The sequence below is a fragment of the Dendropsophus ebraccatus genome, chromosome 9 (genome assembly GCF_027789765.1).
Source record: "Dendropsophus ebraccatus isolate aDenEbr1 chromosome 9, aDenEbr1.pat, whole genome shotgun sequence".
Taxonomy (NCBI): Eukaryota; Metazoa; Chordata; class Amphibia; order Anura; family Hylidae; genus Dendropsophus; species Dendropsophus ebraccatus.
In genome coordinates this window covers 68465586-68484253 of record NC_091462.1, presented here as the reverse complement: position 1 = coordinate 68484253, position 18668 = coordinate 68465586, and the positions used below count along the sequence as shown (strand labels likewise).

General features: G+C 44.5%; 1 protein-coding gene across 1 annotated transcript in view; it reads left to right on the top strand.

The window, feature by feature from the left end:
- The window catches only part of GLS (glutaminase), a 356615-nt gene that overhangs the window by 297169 nt on the left and 40778 nt on the right, over positions 1-18668 (top strand). The window contains exon 15 of the mRNA XM_069983572.1: positions 11480-11541. Coding sequence (XP_069839673.1) covers positions 11480-11541 — 62 coding nt within the window. The remainder of the gene's footprint in view (positions 1-11479; positions 11542-18668) is intronic.

Sequence of the window (18668 nt, the reverse complement as noted above, 5' to 3'; positions counted from 1 at the left end):
TCCCTTCCCCCCCTTCCCCCCCCCCCCTCCTTCCTTTTTGTATACCCTTGGATGAGCGCTGTCCCTAACTTGCGGTTGTCTTTGATAGGGTTACTATTCATATACATGGTGTTTGAGGTCACTGATGTGTTAAATATGTGTAAGACAAGTTTCCTGAGACAAGGAATGACACAACAACATATAAGGCTTAATATTACAAAAACAACAACAATTGTGATAACTAGGTTGGCTACTACATTGGACCAGCTTCCAAACCACTTTTCAAGCCATGACGTCATGTAAAAGCATTATCAATTCCAGAGTTCTGAGCCAGTTCCTCTGATAAAGCTGTGAGTCCTTGTAATGCCTTTGTGATGCTTCCATCAGGGGCAGTGTTGTTGGGAATGAATGTGCAACACGAAGCTCCAAACATCTTACAGACCCCTCCTTTTTCAGCTAAAATCATGTCGAGGGCCAGTCTGTTTTGCCAAGCCATTATTGAGGTGGAGCCTAGTTGTTCTGCAATTCCCTTGACAGCATCACGGGTGTAGTTAACGAATCTCTGTTGATTATAATAGAGATAGTTAATCCAATCTACATTTTTATTAATGGCAATCATAGGAATGAGAGATTCAAAACCTGCTGCTATCTGGTTTCTGGCTTTAAACTCATCTGGGACTCCTCTAGGAACTCCTATTGCATCAATATAGACATGTGGGTCAAAGGATGTTGGGAGTGATCTCTTACTACGTTCGTGATTGACCTTATTCCATTTAGGTGGGGAAAATATCTAGAAAGGCATAAGTATCTTAACTAAGGCACACTGGCCTACCCATTCTGTCTGCATCCTGGGTCGGAGTTTCAGGTCTCCACACATCCACCAGATATCTGCATGCTGTTTTATTTGATTAATAAACCATCTATCTAAATAATCGTCACTTCTATTGCTTGGGTCAGTGAGTTGTACAATGTGTGAACAGTACCCTGGAGGGAAAGCACCAAGGGGTAGTCCTACACTATTGCGTTCAAAACAAGTATAGTTCCCCGGGTACGGAACTACACCAAAGCCCATATGATCTTCCTCCTTTACTGCAGGATATAATAATGCTAGGGTTTTACAACGTGGGGCCATCTCATTAATAGGAACAGCTTCAGAGTACATCTTAAGGATCAGTGATATCATCTAATGGAAAAGGTACAGTTCCTAAATGGGGACGAGCTGCAGCACAGGCAATACAGTCAGATTTATCCTGAGAAAGGGCTGTATATTGTACCCATTCTACTCATAAGTTGGTATCGGAGAACCCAGTCTCGATGGCTAACTTATCTTCGTATTTAAGATTGCCCAAGTATTTAACACCAAATATTGGCAGAGGGGTAGGTTTTGCCTGTGTATCCTTGCCTATTACCATTATCTTGAACTGACCTATGAGATCTTTGCCCTCTACCACTGCTCCTAGGACATAAGTCCCTGAATCCTCTTGAGTGGGATTTCTAATTGATAGGAACAGAGGGTTACATCTATCATACCTGCAGTTATCAGATGGGATTGCTTTTATGAGTGTCATTCTCTGCAATAGGTTTTTCCCCTTTGTTAACTCTCGAGGTGGCTCCCGTTGGAGTATATCCCCAACTATTTGGACTAGTGTTCCATCCCACCAATCCCCACTTTTCACATGCCATAGAGTTTGGTTCAGTCACACATATATACTTGTCTGACCAGAGCCATGTGTCCTTATTTATTTTGTCCTTTGGCCCACAGTCAACTACACTACAAAAGTCGAACCTAGCAGTTTTTGTTTCGTCTTGGTGGAACACAAAAGTAGGGATTTTATCAGTCTGAGGTTCTCCTTTTATAAAATACACAAAACATATCAACACATGCAGGACATTTACGCCCCTGAAGATCATTCTGTTGATGGTTCAGGCACTTTCTTGCAATGGGATGCGTGGATCCAATTGGGTTTTCCTTCCAATTTGACAGCTGTGTCGGTGGTCAGCAGAACCTGGTGTGGACCTTCAAACCGTGGTTCTAGAGTTTTTCGAATGTGCTTTTTCACCACTACCCAATCTCCTGGCTGTAGAGAGTGGGTCGTCTCTACGCTGTCTGGATCTGGAAGGGAAGCAAACACTTGGGAACATATGTTAGACAATCGTTTTGTGAGACAGATAACATAGTCAGTAAGGTTACTATGCTGCATCTGGAATTGTTGTGGAAAATAAAGCCCAGCCTAGGGGCATTTCCAAAAAGAATTTCATAAGGGCTGAGGCCTGTCCTTCGGTTAGGGGTATACCGAATGGAGAAGAGTGCTACGTGTAGGCACTCTGTCCATGGCTTTTTCAGCCATAGCTTTCTGCAGCTTAGATTTGATAGTTCCATTCAGTCTTTCTACTCTACCGCTACTTTGTGGATGGTAGGCTGTATGGAAGGCTTGCTCAACGCCCAGGGCCCCCATGATTTCTTTCATGACCTCCCCTGTGAAATGTGTACCACGGTCACTTTCAATTGTCTCTGGGACCCCATAACGACAAATTATCTCGTTAATCAATTTCTTGGCAACAGATTTCGCAGTGGCTTTGGCCACTGGATATGCCTCTGGCCATCCCGAGAATAGGTCTACACACACTAGTACATATTCAAGGGTCCCAACTTTGGGTAGTTGGATGAAGTCGATTTGTAGTCTTTGGAAAGGGAAATTGGGCCTGGGGGTGTGTCTTAAAGGTGTTTTTACAGTTTTTCCCACATTGTGATGGGCACAAATCATACAAGCTTGGGTAAACTTGGCTGCTGCAACACTAAATCCTGGGGCATACCAATATTTATTCACAAGATCAGACATTGCAGTCTTTGGACAAGTGGGTGTTACCATGGGTGGCCTGAGCTATGACAGGAAACAGGGCACGGGGTAAACACAATTTCCTTTTTAGTTCCCATGCTCCCTCAGGATTCATCTTAGCTCCTTTCTCTTCCCACCCAGACTTTTCTTCCTTACTGGCTTGAGATTGCAATGTTTTAAGCATTTCAAAATCAACTGGCAGAGAAATGTCTTGTTGTACGGCTGCCATCCCTGCAGGGTCATGTCTGGGATTTTGTGCAGCAGCTTTCGCTGCCTGATCAGCCCGATTGTTCCCTCGAGCTTCAGGGGTTTTGTCCGAAGAGTGGCCTTTGACCTTAACAATGGCCACCTTCTTTGGCAACAGCAAAGCATCCATTAGGGCCTTTACACCCTTGCTATTTTTAATTGGCTTGCCATTTGCTGTGAGAAAGTCTCTAGCCCTCCAGATGGGACCATAATCATGGGCAATCCCAAACCCATATCTGAAATCAGTAAATATGTTAGCAGTTTTTCCCTCTGCATATCTGCAGGCCTCTTCCAAAGCCTTGAGTTCGGCCTCTTGTGCAGACATATGAGGAGGCAGGGGTTCTGCCTTGACGAGTTCATGTTGGGTAACAACTGCGTACCCCGTATAAATTTTCCCTGGACACCATACCGCGATCCATCCACAAAGAGCTCCATTTCTGGGTTTTCTAGGGGGGGTGTCTACCACATGATCAAACCCTGCTGTCTCTTGGGACATTAACTGGAGACAGTCATGTGACTCCTCTGAGTCAGGAAGATACTGTGCTAGGTGACTCATACTACTACTCCCTCCCCCCCCCAGAGGCAGCAGAGTAGCCGGGTTCAGGGTTGTGCATCTTTGAATGGTGACATTTGGTGGCATAAGGAGTGCACATTGAAGTCTAAGGTGCCGGGCAGTGGAGAGGTGCTTGGGCTGCACTTGCGTTAGAATGGCAGTGATGTCATGTGGGGCAAGTACTGTAACAGGGTAGTTCAGTACAATGTCAGAGCTTTTATCAAGCATGAGGTGTACAGCTGCAACAGCACGGACACAAGACGGAGCTCCTCTAGCTACTGGGACAAGTCTGGCAGAGTAATAGGCCACAGGACGTTGTTTGCCTGCCCTTGCTTGAGTGAGGACAGCTGAGGCGTGGCCAAGAGACTCAATAGTGTAATAGAGTCTGAAAGACTTGCATAGATAATAGAGACACAGCATGTGACTCTGCATTTGCAACTCCCTATGGGCGTTCCATTTGCTGAGAGCGTCCATTTGTTTCCTCCTCTCTGGGGCGAAGAGGTACACGACACTCACGCCTAAAATGTCCATATCTGCCACAGTTGAAACACCTACTCCTGCGTCTAAATATTCCTCCCTTTCCCTCTTCTGGGTGGAGCTGATAAGCAGCCACACCCGCTCTAGGTCTTTTGGTGAATTCTACTTCCACTCCTTTAGCAACTTGCAACAGAATAGGAGGTTGTAGAGACCTCCACTCAGGTCTGGCCAATACCAAACCTTTACGAATGTTTTCTCTAAGACCCTCTACAAAGGCAGCAGTCAAAATTCTACCGTGCATCTCTGAGGTATTTTCAAAGCCCAAATCCATCCATCTCTGCTGCAGTCTAGTATAAAACTCTGTCTTGTCTTGTTGCATATCAGACAAGGTGGCTGACTGATCTGCTAGCCTCTTCCTCCCCCACTCAGTGAGTCTGACTATATATCGTTCCCCAGACTGGAAAGTTGTATCATCCCCATCACAAGAGCCCACAGCAGAAGCAATGAGTTGAGAAAACGAATCCCCAGCTTTACACTGCACCAATTCCTCCAAATCCCTCCAACTACATGAAAAAGCCTTCCTAATCTTTGCCATCTCTCTACAAAAAGGCATAGGCAACTCCTCTGGATTAGGAATTCTGCTCATTATTGCTAGCATCTCACTAGGGGACCAAGGGCGATAGGCAGGCTCAGCAGGATGATCATTTGGTCCCCTAAGGGGGCCAATCCCATAACTTGGTTGTCGGGATGTGCGCCAAAAAGGATTTGATCTAGATTTGTTTGGCGCAGATAATGTTCCCTCGGACCTAAAATCTCTATCTTCCAAAACCATTGCTGCACTTTCCTGTGACTGTGGTGCACTTCTATCTGAATAGGGTAGAAGTGATGGTGGATTACTATATTCAAGGGGTGCATCAGAGGCACCTCCCGTTGTCATTATAGGTGCAGCTATAGTAGGCATACTTGGTTTTGGTGGTACATATAATTGGGAAGAATTATTTGCACATACGATAGGGTAAAGGCCAGTACTGGGGGAGATAGCTAGACTTAGCCAACTTTTGGATGTAGTACATTTACAACAAATCTCAAATTCTTTTGTCTACAACTACACTCCCAACCCCCACCTTATGGGGGTGGAGCAGTATGCACCATAGAAGGTATACCATTTGGAACTGAAGTTGGGGAATGAAGGGTTTTGGATTGGAATGTTTTGCACAATGGAGGGAGTTCCTGTTGAAAGAGCATTACACACGGTGGTGGGGGCTGCCCCACCCTGTGCTGAAGAGCTAACACACTCTTTGTTTTCAGACATCTTCTCATATAAAAACTGTCCATCTTTCTCAATTTCTTTCAACTTTCCATCAGTCACTTCTAAAAATATCTTCCATCGTAATTCTGCTTGTTCTAGACGATTATGATCCTTCAACCAACCTCTCTTTTCCTGCAATATCTCTTTCCACAATTCTTCCTTCAATCTACCTTCTGGCATCCCTCAGGCTTGCATGAACTATTTCAACTTTTTAACTGCATCTTTACCTTCTCTGTCCTCCATCAATTGGGCAGCTGTTACGCTACCACCTGTAACATTAGAATTACCCATTTTTCAAGACTTAGTGGACTCTAACCACACACGTAGCTCCTCTACGGCTGACTATACTCAGCTCGACCGGACTGACCAGTACTTGGTGGACTCTAACCACACACGTTGCTCCTCTACGGCTGACTATACTCAGCTCGACCGGACTGACCAGTACTTGGTGGACTCTAACCACACACACTGCGCCTTGAGGCAGACTAATACTCCGCATCTACAAGGGCTAATTAGTACTCTTCTCTTTGTTTTTTTGTTTTTTTTTTGTTTTTGTTTTTTTGTTTTTTTCCAGCTCTCTGCACTCGGCTGACTGTACTCAGCTGCGAGAGTGAGGCTAACTAATATATGGGTTCTTTATTCACAGTTACAGACAGTTCTAACTCACTTTCTGTTTATATGCAATTTCTTTATGCAGTTCCTATATAACATCCTCTGGAGGGAGCCCTTACACAATACACAATACTACGTATTACGTCTCACGTACTGCGTTATATCCGAATGGTACCGGATATTCTTTCTACAAAACACAGACTTTTAGCACTACCAACACAAAGAGGGGATCTTAGGGTTCTTAATTTAGATCTAGATCCAGCACAATTGAACCCTAAATAACGTCAGGTCAACACTTAGGGACAAGCTAAGCGGGAACCAAGAGGAGAGTGTAAGAAATAAGGCTTTCTTACCTCTGCTGCAGCTGTGATCTCATCTAATGTTCCCCCTTAAAGCTTATCTCTGGTACGGTTGAACAAACGCCATTTAGATCTAGATCATCCGAGTCACGGCACCAAAATTGTTATCGCACTAATAGCGATGTCTTCCTCTTTGTGCGGTATCCAAATTATATCAAATAATAGTATGAGCGCTCATACAGATTCACACAGACACCAATAGCAATTGGTATCAATGCAAAAGGATTCTGCTTTATTACACAAACAACAGTTCTTATACTAGTTATGACGTACAGGAAAAGAGGTGGTTACATCATGGGTTAATACTGGCACAATTGGCTATTTGCCTACTCGGGAGGGTCTTATGCTGATGAGTTCCTAAGTTATGTGACACCCAGACAACTCGCTCCCCCCCTCCCAACTCTTAAGAGAACAAAGACACATTCAAGTATATATATAATGGATACCATATGGCAGTACGAGCTATACCTGAGTATACATATAGATATAGAGATATTTGTCAGACTATATCTCGCACAATAGTAAGGAAATGGAAGACCACAGGGACAGTTCTTGTTAGGCCCAGAAGTGGCAGGCCAAGAAAAATATCCGAAAGGCAGAGAAGAAGAATGGTAAGAACAGCCAAGGACAATCCACAGACCACCTCCAAAGACCTGCAGCATCATCTTGCTGCAGATGGTGTCACTTTGCATCGGTCAACAATACAGCGCACTTTGCACAAGGAGAAGCTGTATGGGAGAGTGATGCAAAAGAAGCAGTTTCTGCAAGCACGCCACACACAGAGTCACCTGAGGTATGCAAAAGCACATTTGGACAAGTCAGTTTCATTTTGATAGAAGGTCCTCTGGACTGATGAAACAAAGATTGAGTTGTTTGGTCATACAAAAAGGCATAATGCATGGTGGCAAAAACACACAGCATTCCCAGAAAAACACTTGCTACCCACTGTAAAATTTGTTGGAGGTTCCATCATGCTTTGGGGCTGTGTGGCCAATGCCGGCACCGGGAATGTTGTTAAAGTTGAGGGTCGCACGGATTCCACTCAGTATCAGCAGATGCTTGAGAATAATGTTCAAGAATAAGTGACGAAGTTGAAGTTACGCCAGGGATGGATATTTCAGCAAGACAATCATCCAAAACACCGCTCCAAATCTACTCAGGCAGTCATGCAGAGGAACAATTACAATGTTCTGGAATGGCCATCCCAGTCCCCAGACCTGAATATCATTGAACATCTGTGGGATGATTTGAAGCTGCTGTCCATGCTCAGTGACCATCAAACTTAACTGAACTGGAATTATTTTGTAAAGAGGAATGGTCAAAAAAACCTTCATCCAGGAAGGACAGGAGTAGACTAGAGGCTGTTATTTTTGCAAAAGGAGGATCTACTAAATATTAATGTCATTTTTCAGTTGAGGTGCCCATAATTTTGCAAAACAAAAGTCTATGGAGTCCCGGTTGTGAGTCTCAAAACACGGGATAGCCAGATATCTCTAACCTGTTGCCACGGGGTGCCTCCATGATGGGGAGAGCACCACACCACCCTGATAAATAACCCCTTAAGTCCCACTCGGTTGCGAGTATTGGAACATAAATAGGGGAAATGTTAGGGTGGCCCATACTTTTGCACCTGTCAAATTTTGTTTGAATGCATATTGCACATTTTCTGTAAGTACGATGAATCTCATTTTAATCCTAAAATATTACTGTGTCCATTAGGTATTAGATATATCAAACTGAAATAGCTGTTGCAAAAACCCAAATTTTGATAACTAAAAATGATTAAGATTAATAGGGGTGCCCAAACTTTTTCATGTGACTGTACTTATTTACATGTGCCGCAGATCTAGAAAGGACCATTGTATGTTGAAAATATTGTATCTTGAGACCATTGTAAGTTGAGGAATCACTGTATTGTTTTTACTTAAAATAAATATTTAAAAACATATATACAGTGGTGCCTTGGATTACAAGCATAATTCGTTCCGGGACCGTGCTTGTAATCCAGATCACTCTTAATCCAAAGCAAATTTTCCAAAGCAAATCATAGAAATGCAGATAATTGGTTCCACACCCCAAAAATAATGATTTATTATTCTGAATAACATGTAAAACTAATGAAACAAACATTCAAAAACAGCTGAATATGTCATTATAAGTTACTGTACAGTAATGGAGAGGATGGGAAACACACGGGCTGACAGAGACTGCAGGGAGCATTAAGGAGTGAGCAGGGAAGATGTGGGCACATACATGCAGCACTATCTGTCTGGGAGAGAGGGGGGGGTTACAGCTATGGAGAGATTACCTCCACAGTCCTGTCCCCTGATGTAAGCCTCAGCCTGAAGTGGATCTGCTATGATTTGGAAGGTGAGGGAGACTTCCTGGGTCAGAGTACAGTGCTGTAGACCCCGCTATGCAGACCATGCCCCTCCTCCACTCGCGCTCCCACCCAGTACAGGGAGCTCTTAAACCAAAGCAATGCTCTTAAACCAAGTCACAATTTTGAAAAACTGTGAGCTCTTAAACCAAAACTCTCTTAAACCAACTTACTCTTAAACCAAGGTACCACTGTATTTATTTTAGAATTTTTCTTGCTAATGCATGCATAAGGACAATTTCTAGAAAAGGCCCATTATTTTTTGGCTGCAGAGGAAATCAGTTGATGTCCTATAGCTGGCACGTTGACAGCACAGCTAATTATAATATGGGCTGCCTGGACCGGCCATATTATAATCCTCTGCAGGATGCACCCAACGCAAGCAGCATGTTTGGTGTTGTCACAATGCTGCCTGTGCCGGGACACTGCGCCGCCTTCTATTACAACTCACTTCTAGGCTGCAGGCCTTTTGCTGCCTGCGGCCTAGAAGTGAGTTTTATTAGATGTCAGATCCGCGTCCTGGCATAGGCAGCATTGTGATATCACACACGCAGAGCTGCTGGGTATTTAACAACTGTATGGGGCACTATTGAGGGGGGCTAAGTACTATATGTTACAACTAGAGATGAGCGATGATGATCGTGATGCCTGTGATCCCGGGTGCATAGTTGCGATCCTGGGAGTATGCGGCCAGGATATTCCAGGGAATCAATCTGGAATTCCCTGGAATATCCTGGCCGCATATTCCCGAGATCGCAATTATACACCCTGGATCACAGGCATCACGATCGAGCGCAGATGCCGTCGGACCAAAAGTCCGACGGTCCGCGCATCTCTAGTTACAACCGCATCGGCGGCATGTACCTTCTGCCGCTATGTATTTGAGTTTGACACCCCTGGATTAGTCAGTGATTTAAAGTGTAACTATAATTTAAGTAGGCAAAAAATAAAATTCCTCAAATCGAAAGCCCGCGTACAGCGATCACCTAGAACGCTCTGCTATACCGCGTACAACGATCACCTAGACAGCTCTGCTATACCGCGTACAGCGATCACTTAGGCAACTCTGCTATGCATTACTTAGACAGCTCTGCTATGCATTGCTTTTACTTATGCACAAGCCAAAAAGACAGAAATGGCTGCACATCGCACCCATGGCTGACACAAAAGCTTATTCAGCTACATTTAAAACCAACATCAGAAGTTAGTATATAATTTGGCCAAACCATATTGCCTCATGTACCACGTGCAGGTCTTCTGATACATATGAGTCCCTAACCAAAAAACATCACTGTAACGGTCAGCGACCACAATCCCCGCAAAGCGTGCGCAAGGAGAGAAGGGGGCCACAGAATGGCCGTGCAACCCCATTGTCACAGGACAATTGCTTTTACTTATGCTGATGTCGGCACCTCACAGCCCCCGTGCACCTCCCCCACCTGCCAGGGCCCCCTTCTCCTCTCCGGGACTTCTTGCTCTCCCTCTTCAGCCTCCTCCCGCTCTCCCTCTTCAGCCGCAGATACCTCCGTGCAGCTTCGGCTCCTCTGACCTCCCGCTCTCCCTCTCCTCTCCCCAGCCGCCCAGACCTCCGGCTGCTCTGTATAAATCACTTCTCTGATAACAGAGTCTGGCAGAGCCGGACCCTATTATCAGAGAGACACAGGCAGAGGGCCGCTGCATATGGAGCGGCTCAGGAGGGATAAATGCCGCTATCAGTTTTGACTACACAGATAAACAGCCGGCACAAGCGATTGCAAATTGGCGCCGCCGAGAGCGGAGGGAGGGAGAACAGAAGAGGGTACACCAGGGAGCAGGAAGAGGCATACAGAGAACACTGCCGGCGCTCAGATAGCCGCTGGCCGTGTTCTCTGCGCTATACTTAATGTTAAGCTGCCTAATAGTGCAGTTTAACATAAAATATCGATACCAGAAAATCCTGGTACCGAACAGTTTTTTTGCCCGAAATATCGATAGTAGTATCGATATTTCGGTGCATCGTGCATCCCTACATTGGGATCAGATAGAGCCCCAGCATACAGTATGACACAGTAAGATTAGATACAGAGCCCCAGCAGATGGTATCACACACAGTGGGATTAGATACAGTCATCTGCTCTCCTAACACTGTAGGATAACGTCAGCCATGGAGGTGGGGGCACCTGCTGCAGACATCTGATAGTGAATGTTATATGTACTATGGAACACAGCTTTGTTGTGCTGGGACTTGTAGTCCTCCCATCAGTCACTTACCCACTCTCCCTCATGCAGTACATTGGAGTCATGGCTGGCATGTCCCTCCTGGTTGAAGCACTGGGTACTTGTCCCTTCATCCAGCTACTCCCCTGCGCTGCTCCTCACACATCACCCTCAGCTCTGCTAAGTGACCTCTGTGGGGGGAGAATGTGCTGCTAGGAAATGGGGGAGGAGGTTTTGTTTCTGTCTGTGTCAGGGCTGTTATCTGATGCTGCTGTCAGCGTTTGTATACTCTGTACGAATTTCCAGGGAGGGGCGTGTCCAGCAGGAATGCAGAAATAACACAGAGGCAAGCACAGCTCTGAGGGGACATTCAGCTTTATGTATTTAAAAAACTGTTCATTTTAGCTTATTAGTGTATATTGCAAAAATTCTTATGACCTAACTAAAACTAAATGGTCAAAATATATAATAGTACAATAGTGTGGAAATGTCTTGTGTATATTGAAAATCTTTGTTTTATTTATTTTTTAGGTTAAATCTGTGATAAATCTTCTGTTTGCTGCATATACTGGAGATGTATCTGCACTGAGAAGGTAAAGCAACATAAATCAATATAAATGGCATTTCAGACTTTCTTCCTCAACAACAGCTGTATTTTGTGTAACAAACATTGGTGTTTGAAAGTTTATGAACCCTTCAAATTTTTAGTATTTCTGCTTAAATTTGACATAATATTACACGTGATTGTTACACAAGTGCTAAAATTAAATAATAAAGAGAACCTAATCAGACAAATGATCTACGATGTTAGACCTGGATAGAGGTATGTTGAGGGAAATTATTTAAAGTGTCACTGTCGTTATAACTTACAAAATCTAAATCAACAGTCGATGTTTGCAACTTACGTTCTTTTTTTATTTTTTTTTCTTTATCATGGAGAACACTGCACTTCCTGTTTTCTGACTGACTTTTTTTCTCAGATAAAAGGACGGCCTGTGTTTCCCAGGCCATCTGAGCACTCACAGGGAAGGTAGTCATGTGATTGATGGACACATTGAGCTGTTATGCTTTGTACTGGCTGGAATTCCTGTGTTTAGTCTGTTTTTTTTTTTTTAAACCCTTAGAGGACCGGGCCAATTTTAAATTTTTGCGTTTTTGTTTTTTCCTCCTTGTGTTTAAAAGGCCATAGCAGTTGCATTTTTTCACCTAGAAACCCACATGAGTCCTTATTTTTTGCGACACTAATTGTACTTTGCAATGACATGCTGAATTAAAGTGCAAAGTAATAAAGTACACTGCAAAACCAGAAAAAAATTCAATGTGTGGTGAAATTGAAAAAAAAAAATAAAAAAACGCATCTTTTTTTATTTGGTTTTTTTTTTGTTTTTACGCCGCCCGCCCTGGGGTAAAACTGTCTTCTTATATATGTTCCTCAAGTCGTTACGATTACAACGATATGTAACATGTATAACTTTTATTCTATTCGATGGCTTGTAAAAAATTCAAACCATTGTGAACAAATATATGTTCCTTAAAATCGCTCTATTTACATGCTTATAGCACTTTTATCCTTTGGCCTATGGTGCTGTGTGAGGTGTCATTTTTTGCACGATGATATGTTCTTTGTTTCGGTACCTTGATTGCGCATATGCGACTTTTTGATCGCTTTTTATTACAATTTTTCTGGATTTGATGCGACCAAAAATGCGCAGTTTTGAACATTTTTTTGCTCTTACGCCATTTACTGTGTGAGATCAGGAACATGATAAATTAATATTTTGGGCGATTACGCACGCGGCGATACCAAACATGTTTGTTTGTTTATTTTTATTTATAACATGGGAAAAGGGGGGTAATTCAAACTTTTATTAGGGGAGGGCGTTTTATTATACTGCTGCTGCAGCTAAAGGCAATCTAGTGCTGAGCTGGGATCAGCGCCATTACGGCGCAGGCTCTGGCCGGTGCCGGAAGCAAGGATGGGGGGGACCTGACAGTGTTAATTCATAAACTACAGTGGGAATCTATAATCTAAATGGCAAGCAAAGAGGCTGCGGTGGTTTAGCTGTAATATGTCTTGTAGTATTTATTGTAATCAACAAATATATTATACACAAACAGACAAGAAACATAGATCAGGGTGCATATGGGTCATATGTTAACTCTATGTTGACTCTACCTACCACTAGATTGGGATTCCCTGGTTCAGGCATCCCTAAACAACAGGAGGTACTGAACTTGGTAGGTCTGGGTCCTTGTGAAGTCCAGTTATAGCGAGACTTTCTGTCTCAGGTCAGAGAAAGATATGGTCAAGGCGTATAAAGGTAAGGCAGGAAATAGTTTGATGTGAACAAATGGGTCACATCTCAATATAGAAACACCCTCAAAGGTTGAGCTAGTTGTTGGTGGTATCCCATCTTCCAGTCCCTTACGCGTTTCCCCTGTATGGTTGTGAAGTTCTTCAGGAAATAGGAAGATTGTTTACAGGTTTGTTCCCATAATTATAATACAAGAGAGACCAATAGTTGACTAGTGTGTAGTCATATACCTCAGTCAGGCTGGATATCAAGCAAAATCTGTCTTGATGTTTACCAGATGTCTGGCTCACTCTGTTTTGGTGTTGCTCTGTATAATATGGATGCAAAGTTTGTTCTTATGGTGCTTCTTTCATATCTAGAAGTAAAGGAATAGCCATGGGCAACCTTGGAACATAAGTAGCCCCTTACTCTGTTGTTTAGGGTTATCTTGAAACAGTTAGTGATCTTTATTATTAAAGAGGTAAAAAGTGAGAGAGTATCCGGGTCTCTCTCAACATATGCTCTAACTTGCCAGTCCCTGAAGTATATAGATGTTAACACATGCGTTTCTGATATTCGAGGTACAGAGTGGTGCACTACAAGAAGCTAAACTTCGGGTGGAACATGCAGATGTGGTGTTGCAATGTGCTGTTTGCTCTAATATTGGAAAAAGTATGATGATGTTAGATTGGAATTTGTGTCTAGAAATACAGATTGCTGGTTGTGTATATCTAACAATAATAGTTCTGAGCATGATTCAACTTGAATATAGTTTATAGTAGTAAGTGGATACAGTTATGGTTTATAGTGACAGTTTGTGGTTTGTAGTGACAGTAAAGGTAGATATGACTTCTATGAAGTGATGCATGTTGTGTTAGCAGTCAAGGGAAGTGCTCAAGGGAAGTTGTGACTCAGTGTAGTCTCCATGAGCGTGAAAACAAATATCTATGTAACAGTTATAGTAGTCATATCAAGTGTACAATACAGCTCCCCAAGTTATTGATCATAGCTTTACTGTTGCATGCTAGTTATGCGAGTTAGCAAGCCTGTAACTGCTGGAGTGTTACTCACCACATTACTATGTAGAAGTGGATAAGAGCGCTCTGATCCGATCCGATGCAGAAGCGTGCTGTGAGACTGGCACACGTTCCTGTGTCTGATTCATTCTGGATACAATTTGGCCCATACTTACCTCTGACTCAATAGTGGCCACCTTGGTCGAAGATATACAGTAGGCGAGGGAGACATTTTGGGAGACCATTTGCTCAACAGCCACTTTTCTCCCATGGCCCGACTATGTGGCTTTGACAAACTAGACTGATGGGGACATACAAGTGTGGTACATGCAAGGCATGTCAGTATATCTTGATCACATACGTTCTTAGGCACCGGGAGCGATAGGATCTTCCATACCGAGAGTTTGCCAACTGTAAATCGGTGGGTGTGATATATATGGCTATTTGTCCCTGCCAAAAAAAGATACCTTGGAAAGACCAAACGGGAGTTCCGTAGACGTATCCTGAAACACATTGAAGATATCACACATAACCGTGAGAAACCGTTGGCACAGCATATGCGCCCTTTCCATTTCAAATTTCAGGTGATTGAACTGATCCGTCCATCACCTAGGGGTAAAAACATTGATAGATGCCTTTTACAAAAAGAGGCCCATTGGATCTACAGGCTATGTACTATGAATCCCCTGGGCCTCAATAAGTCCTTCTCTTTTGCCTCTTTCATCAATACCTAAATTGGTTTTCTATTCACTTTTATCTCTATCCTCCTTCTGGTTGTAGAACTATTTGGTTGGTTTTGATGGATACCTTCCTATACTGTCCAACTAACATATCAGTATAGGTTTACATACACAGTGCATATGTGTGTGTATGTATGTGTGTGTGTGTGTGTGTGTGTGTGTGTGTGTGTGTGTGTGTATATATATATATATATATATATATATATATATATATATATACTAGAAAATGTACCCGGCGCTGCCCGGGTATAAAGTGCCAGTGTGTTAATTAGATTTGTTCCAATTTCGTCCAGGAGGCAAATCTATGCCCTTGTTTTTTTTTTTTGTTTAAGAGGAAATCACCAGGAGCCCTATATATCCCTTTATAGGCTATATACCCCGACAGTTCTGAACTGTTTATGTAAACTGTAGGTAAGAAATAAACTAAAAACTTTAAACATCCTAAATACCTAATAGCCAAACTGAGATGTCATCATGTGATCAGACTTCATACAGAGCCTGGTTATATACAACATTGGCAGTTTTATATACAGAGCCTGGTTATATACAACATTGTCAGTGTTATATACAGCCTGGTTATATGCAACATTGTCAGTGTAATGTACAGCCTGGTTATATGCAACATTGGTAGTGTTATACAGTATACAGCCTGGTATACAACATTAAAGCGACTCTGTACCCACAATCTGACCCCCCAAACCCCTTGTACCTCCGGAAAGCTGCTTTTAATCCAAGATCTGATCCAGGAACATTTACTGCTGTTACAGCTTTGCACAGGTGTCTTAACGATCCAGCCCATGTTCATTATGCACAAAGCTGGGGAATAGGAAGAAATCTGCCTGGAGCATTCCTAATCATGAGGAGGGTGGGGAGGAGGGAAGGAGAGGTTGTGCCAGCCTAATGCATATACTAATGCAAGTTTAAAAGTCGTTTTTAAAACAATAACTGCATCCCCTGCTGAACGGACCCCAGGACAGATCTTGGATTAAAAGCAGCTCTTTGAAGGTACAAGTGGTTTGGGGGGGGGTCAGATTGTGGGTACAGAGTCACTTTAACAGTGTTATACTGAGCCTGGTTATATACAACATTGGCAGTGTTATATACAGCCTGGTTATGTACAACATTGGTAGTGTTATGCTGAGCCTAGTTATATGCAACATTGGCAGTGTTATATACAGCCTGGTTATATACAACATTAGCAGTGTTATATACAGCCTGGTTATGTACAACATTGGTAGTGTTATGCTAAGCCTGGTTATATACAACATTGACTGTGTTAGTGGAGGTCCTGTATACCTGTAGTATATAGTTGGTGGAGGTCCTGTATACCTGTAGTGTATACACTCCCCCCCCTTGCAGGTACTCCTATAATGTATACACCTCCTCTCTGCAGGTAGCCCCCATATTGTATACACTCTCCCTGCAGGTAGCCCCCATACTGTATACACCCCCCACCCCTGCAGGTAGCTCCCATACTCTATACACTCCCCCCACTTGCAGGTTGCCCCCATACTGTATACACTCCCCCCCTGCAGGTAGCCTCTATACTGTATACACTCCCCCCTGCAGGTAGCCCCCATACTGTATAAACTGCCCCCCTTGCAGATAGCCCCCATACTGTATACACTTTCCCCTTCAGGTAGCACCCATGCTGTACAAACTCCTTTCTGCATGTAGCCCCCATGCTGTATACACTCGACCCTGCAGGTAGCCCCCATGCTGTATACACTCCCCCCTGCAGGTAGCCCCCATGCTGTATACACTCCCCCCTTCAGGTAGCTCCCATGCTGTATACAATCACCCCTTCAAGTAGCCCCCATGCTGTATACACTCCCCCCTTCAAGTGGCCCCCATGCTGTATACACCCTCCCCCCAGGTAGCCCCAATGCTGTATACATTCCCTAACACCCCCTTACTGTATACATTCCCCAACACCACCACCCGGCAGTTAAGCCCCTTAATGTATACACTGTATATACACTGTTCACACCTACCGGACCTGCAGCGGATTTCACGCTGAGAATTTGCATACTGTACACCCCCCCCACCCCTGCAGGTAACTCCCATACTCTATACACTCCCCCCCACTTGCAGGTTGCCCCCATACTGTATACACCCCCCACCCCTGCAGGTAGCTCCCATACTCTATACACTCCCCCCACTTGCAGGTTGCCCCCATACTGTATTCACTCAACCCCTGCAGGTAGCCCCCATACTGTATACACTGCCCCTGCAGGTAGCCCCCATACTGTATACACTGCCCCCCTTGCAGATAGCCCCCATACTGTATACACTCCCGCCTTCAGTTAGCCCCCATGCTGTACAAACTCCTTTCTGCATGTAGCCCCCATGCTGTATACACTCCCCCTGCAGGTAGCCCCCATGCTGTATACACTCCCCTCTTCAGGTAGCCCCCATGCTGTATACACTCCCCCCTTCAGGTAGCCCCCATGCTGTACAAACTCCTTTCTGCATGTAGCCCCCATGCTTTATACACTCCCCCCTTCAAGTGGCCCCCATGCTGTATACACCCCCCCCCCCAGGTAGCCCCAATGCTGTATACATTCCCTAACACCCCCTTACTGTATACATTCCCCAACACCACCACCCCGCAGTTAAGCCCCTTAATGTATACACTGTATATACACTGTACACTGTTCACACCTACCGGATCCGCAGCGGATTTCACGCTGAGAATTTGCAGCGAAATTTGCTGCGGAACCAGTGTCATTCAACCCTATGACACTACATACTCACAGCGGGATTGACATCCCGCTGCGAGTATGTAAATTAACCCTCTTGACAGAGGCACCCATCATCCCGCCTGCACAGACCACTGTTAGATCATGCAGGCTCCCCTCCAGTGTGTTCAGCGCTGTGCTGATGCTGCTCTCTCCTCACGGCTCTTGATGTCCCCCCTCCCCCCCCCCTGAAGCAAACTGGAGCGGTGTGTGCAGCGTCCAGAGCCGTGAGGAGAGAGCTCTTCCCGGCAGCAGCAGCACGGCGCTGAACACACTGGAGGGGAGCCTGCACGATCTAACAGCAGTCTGTGTGGGCGGAATGATGGGTGCCTCTGTTAGTGTAAGTTCTGTCCGGCCGCCGAGGGGGTTAATTTACATACTACCAGCGGGATGTCAGGGTTGAATGACACCGGATCCCCAGCGGATTTCACAGCGAATTCGCAGCGTGAAATCCGCTGCTGATCCTGTAGGTGTGACGGCACCCTTAGGGTGTGTTCACATGTACAGGATCTGCAGCAAATCCCCCCCCCCCCCCCCGCTGACTGCAGACCATAAGTAAGGTGTGTGTGTCCTCATCCTTGTTGAGGACAACACAGAAGAGGTTTCAAAGTTTCTAATACTGTACAGACTCCCCCCCTTGCAGGTAGCCCCTGTACTGTATCCAATTCCCCCCCCCCCCTTTGCAGGTACTCCTATACGGTATACACTCCCTCCCTGCAGGTAGCCCACATATTGTATACACTCCCCCCACTTGCAGGTAGCCCCCATACTCTATACACCCCATTGTAGGTAGTCCCTATACTGTATACACTCCACTTAATGGCTTCTTCAGTTCTGTATATACAAAAGAAGAGGATGGAGCTATGGTGGATGGGGCCAGTACTGAGGTGGGTGGGGCCAGTGCTGCTCACACATGTAATGTACTGAAC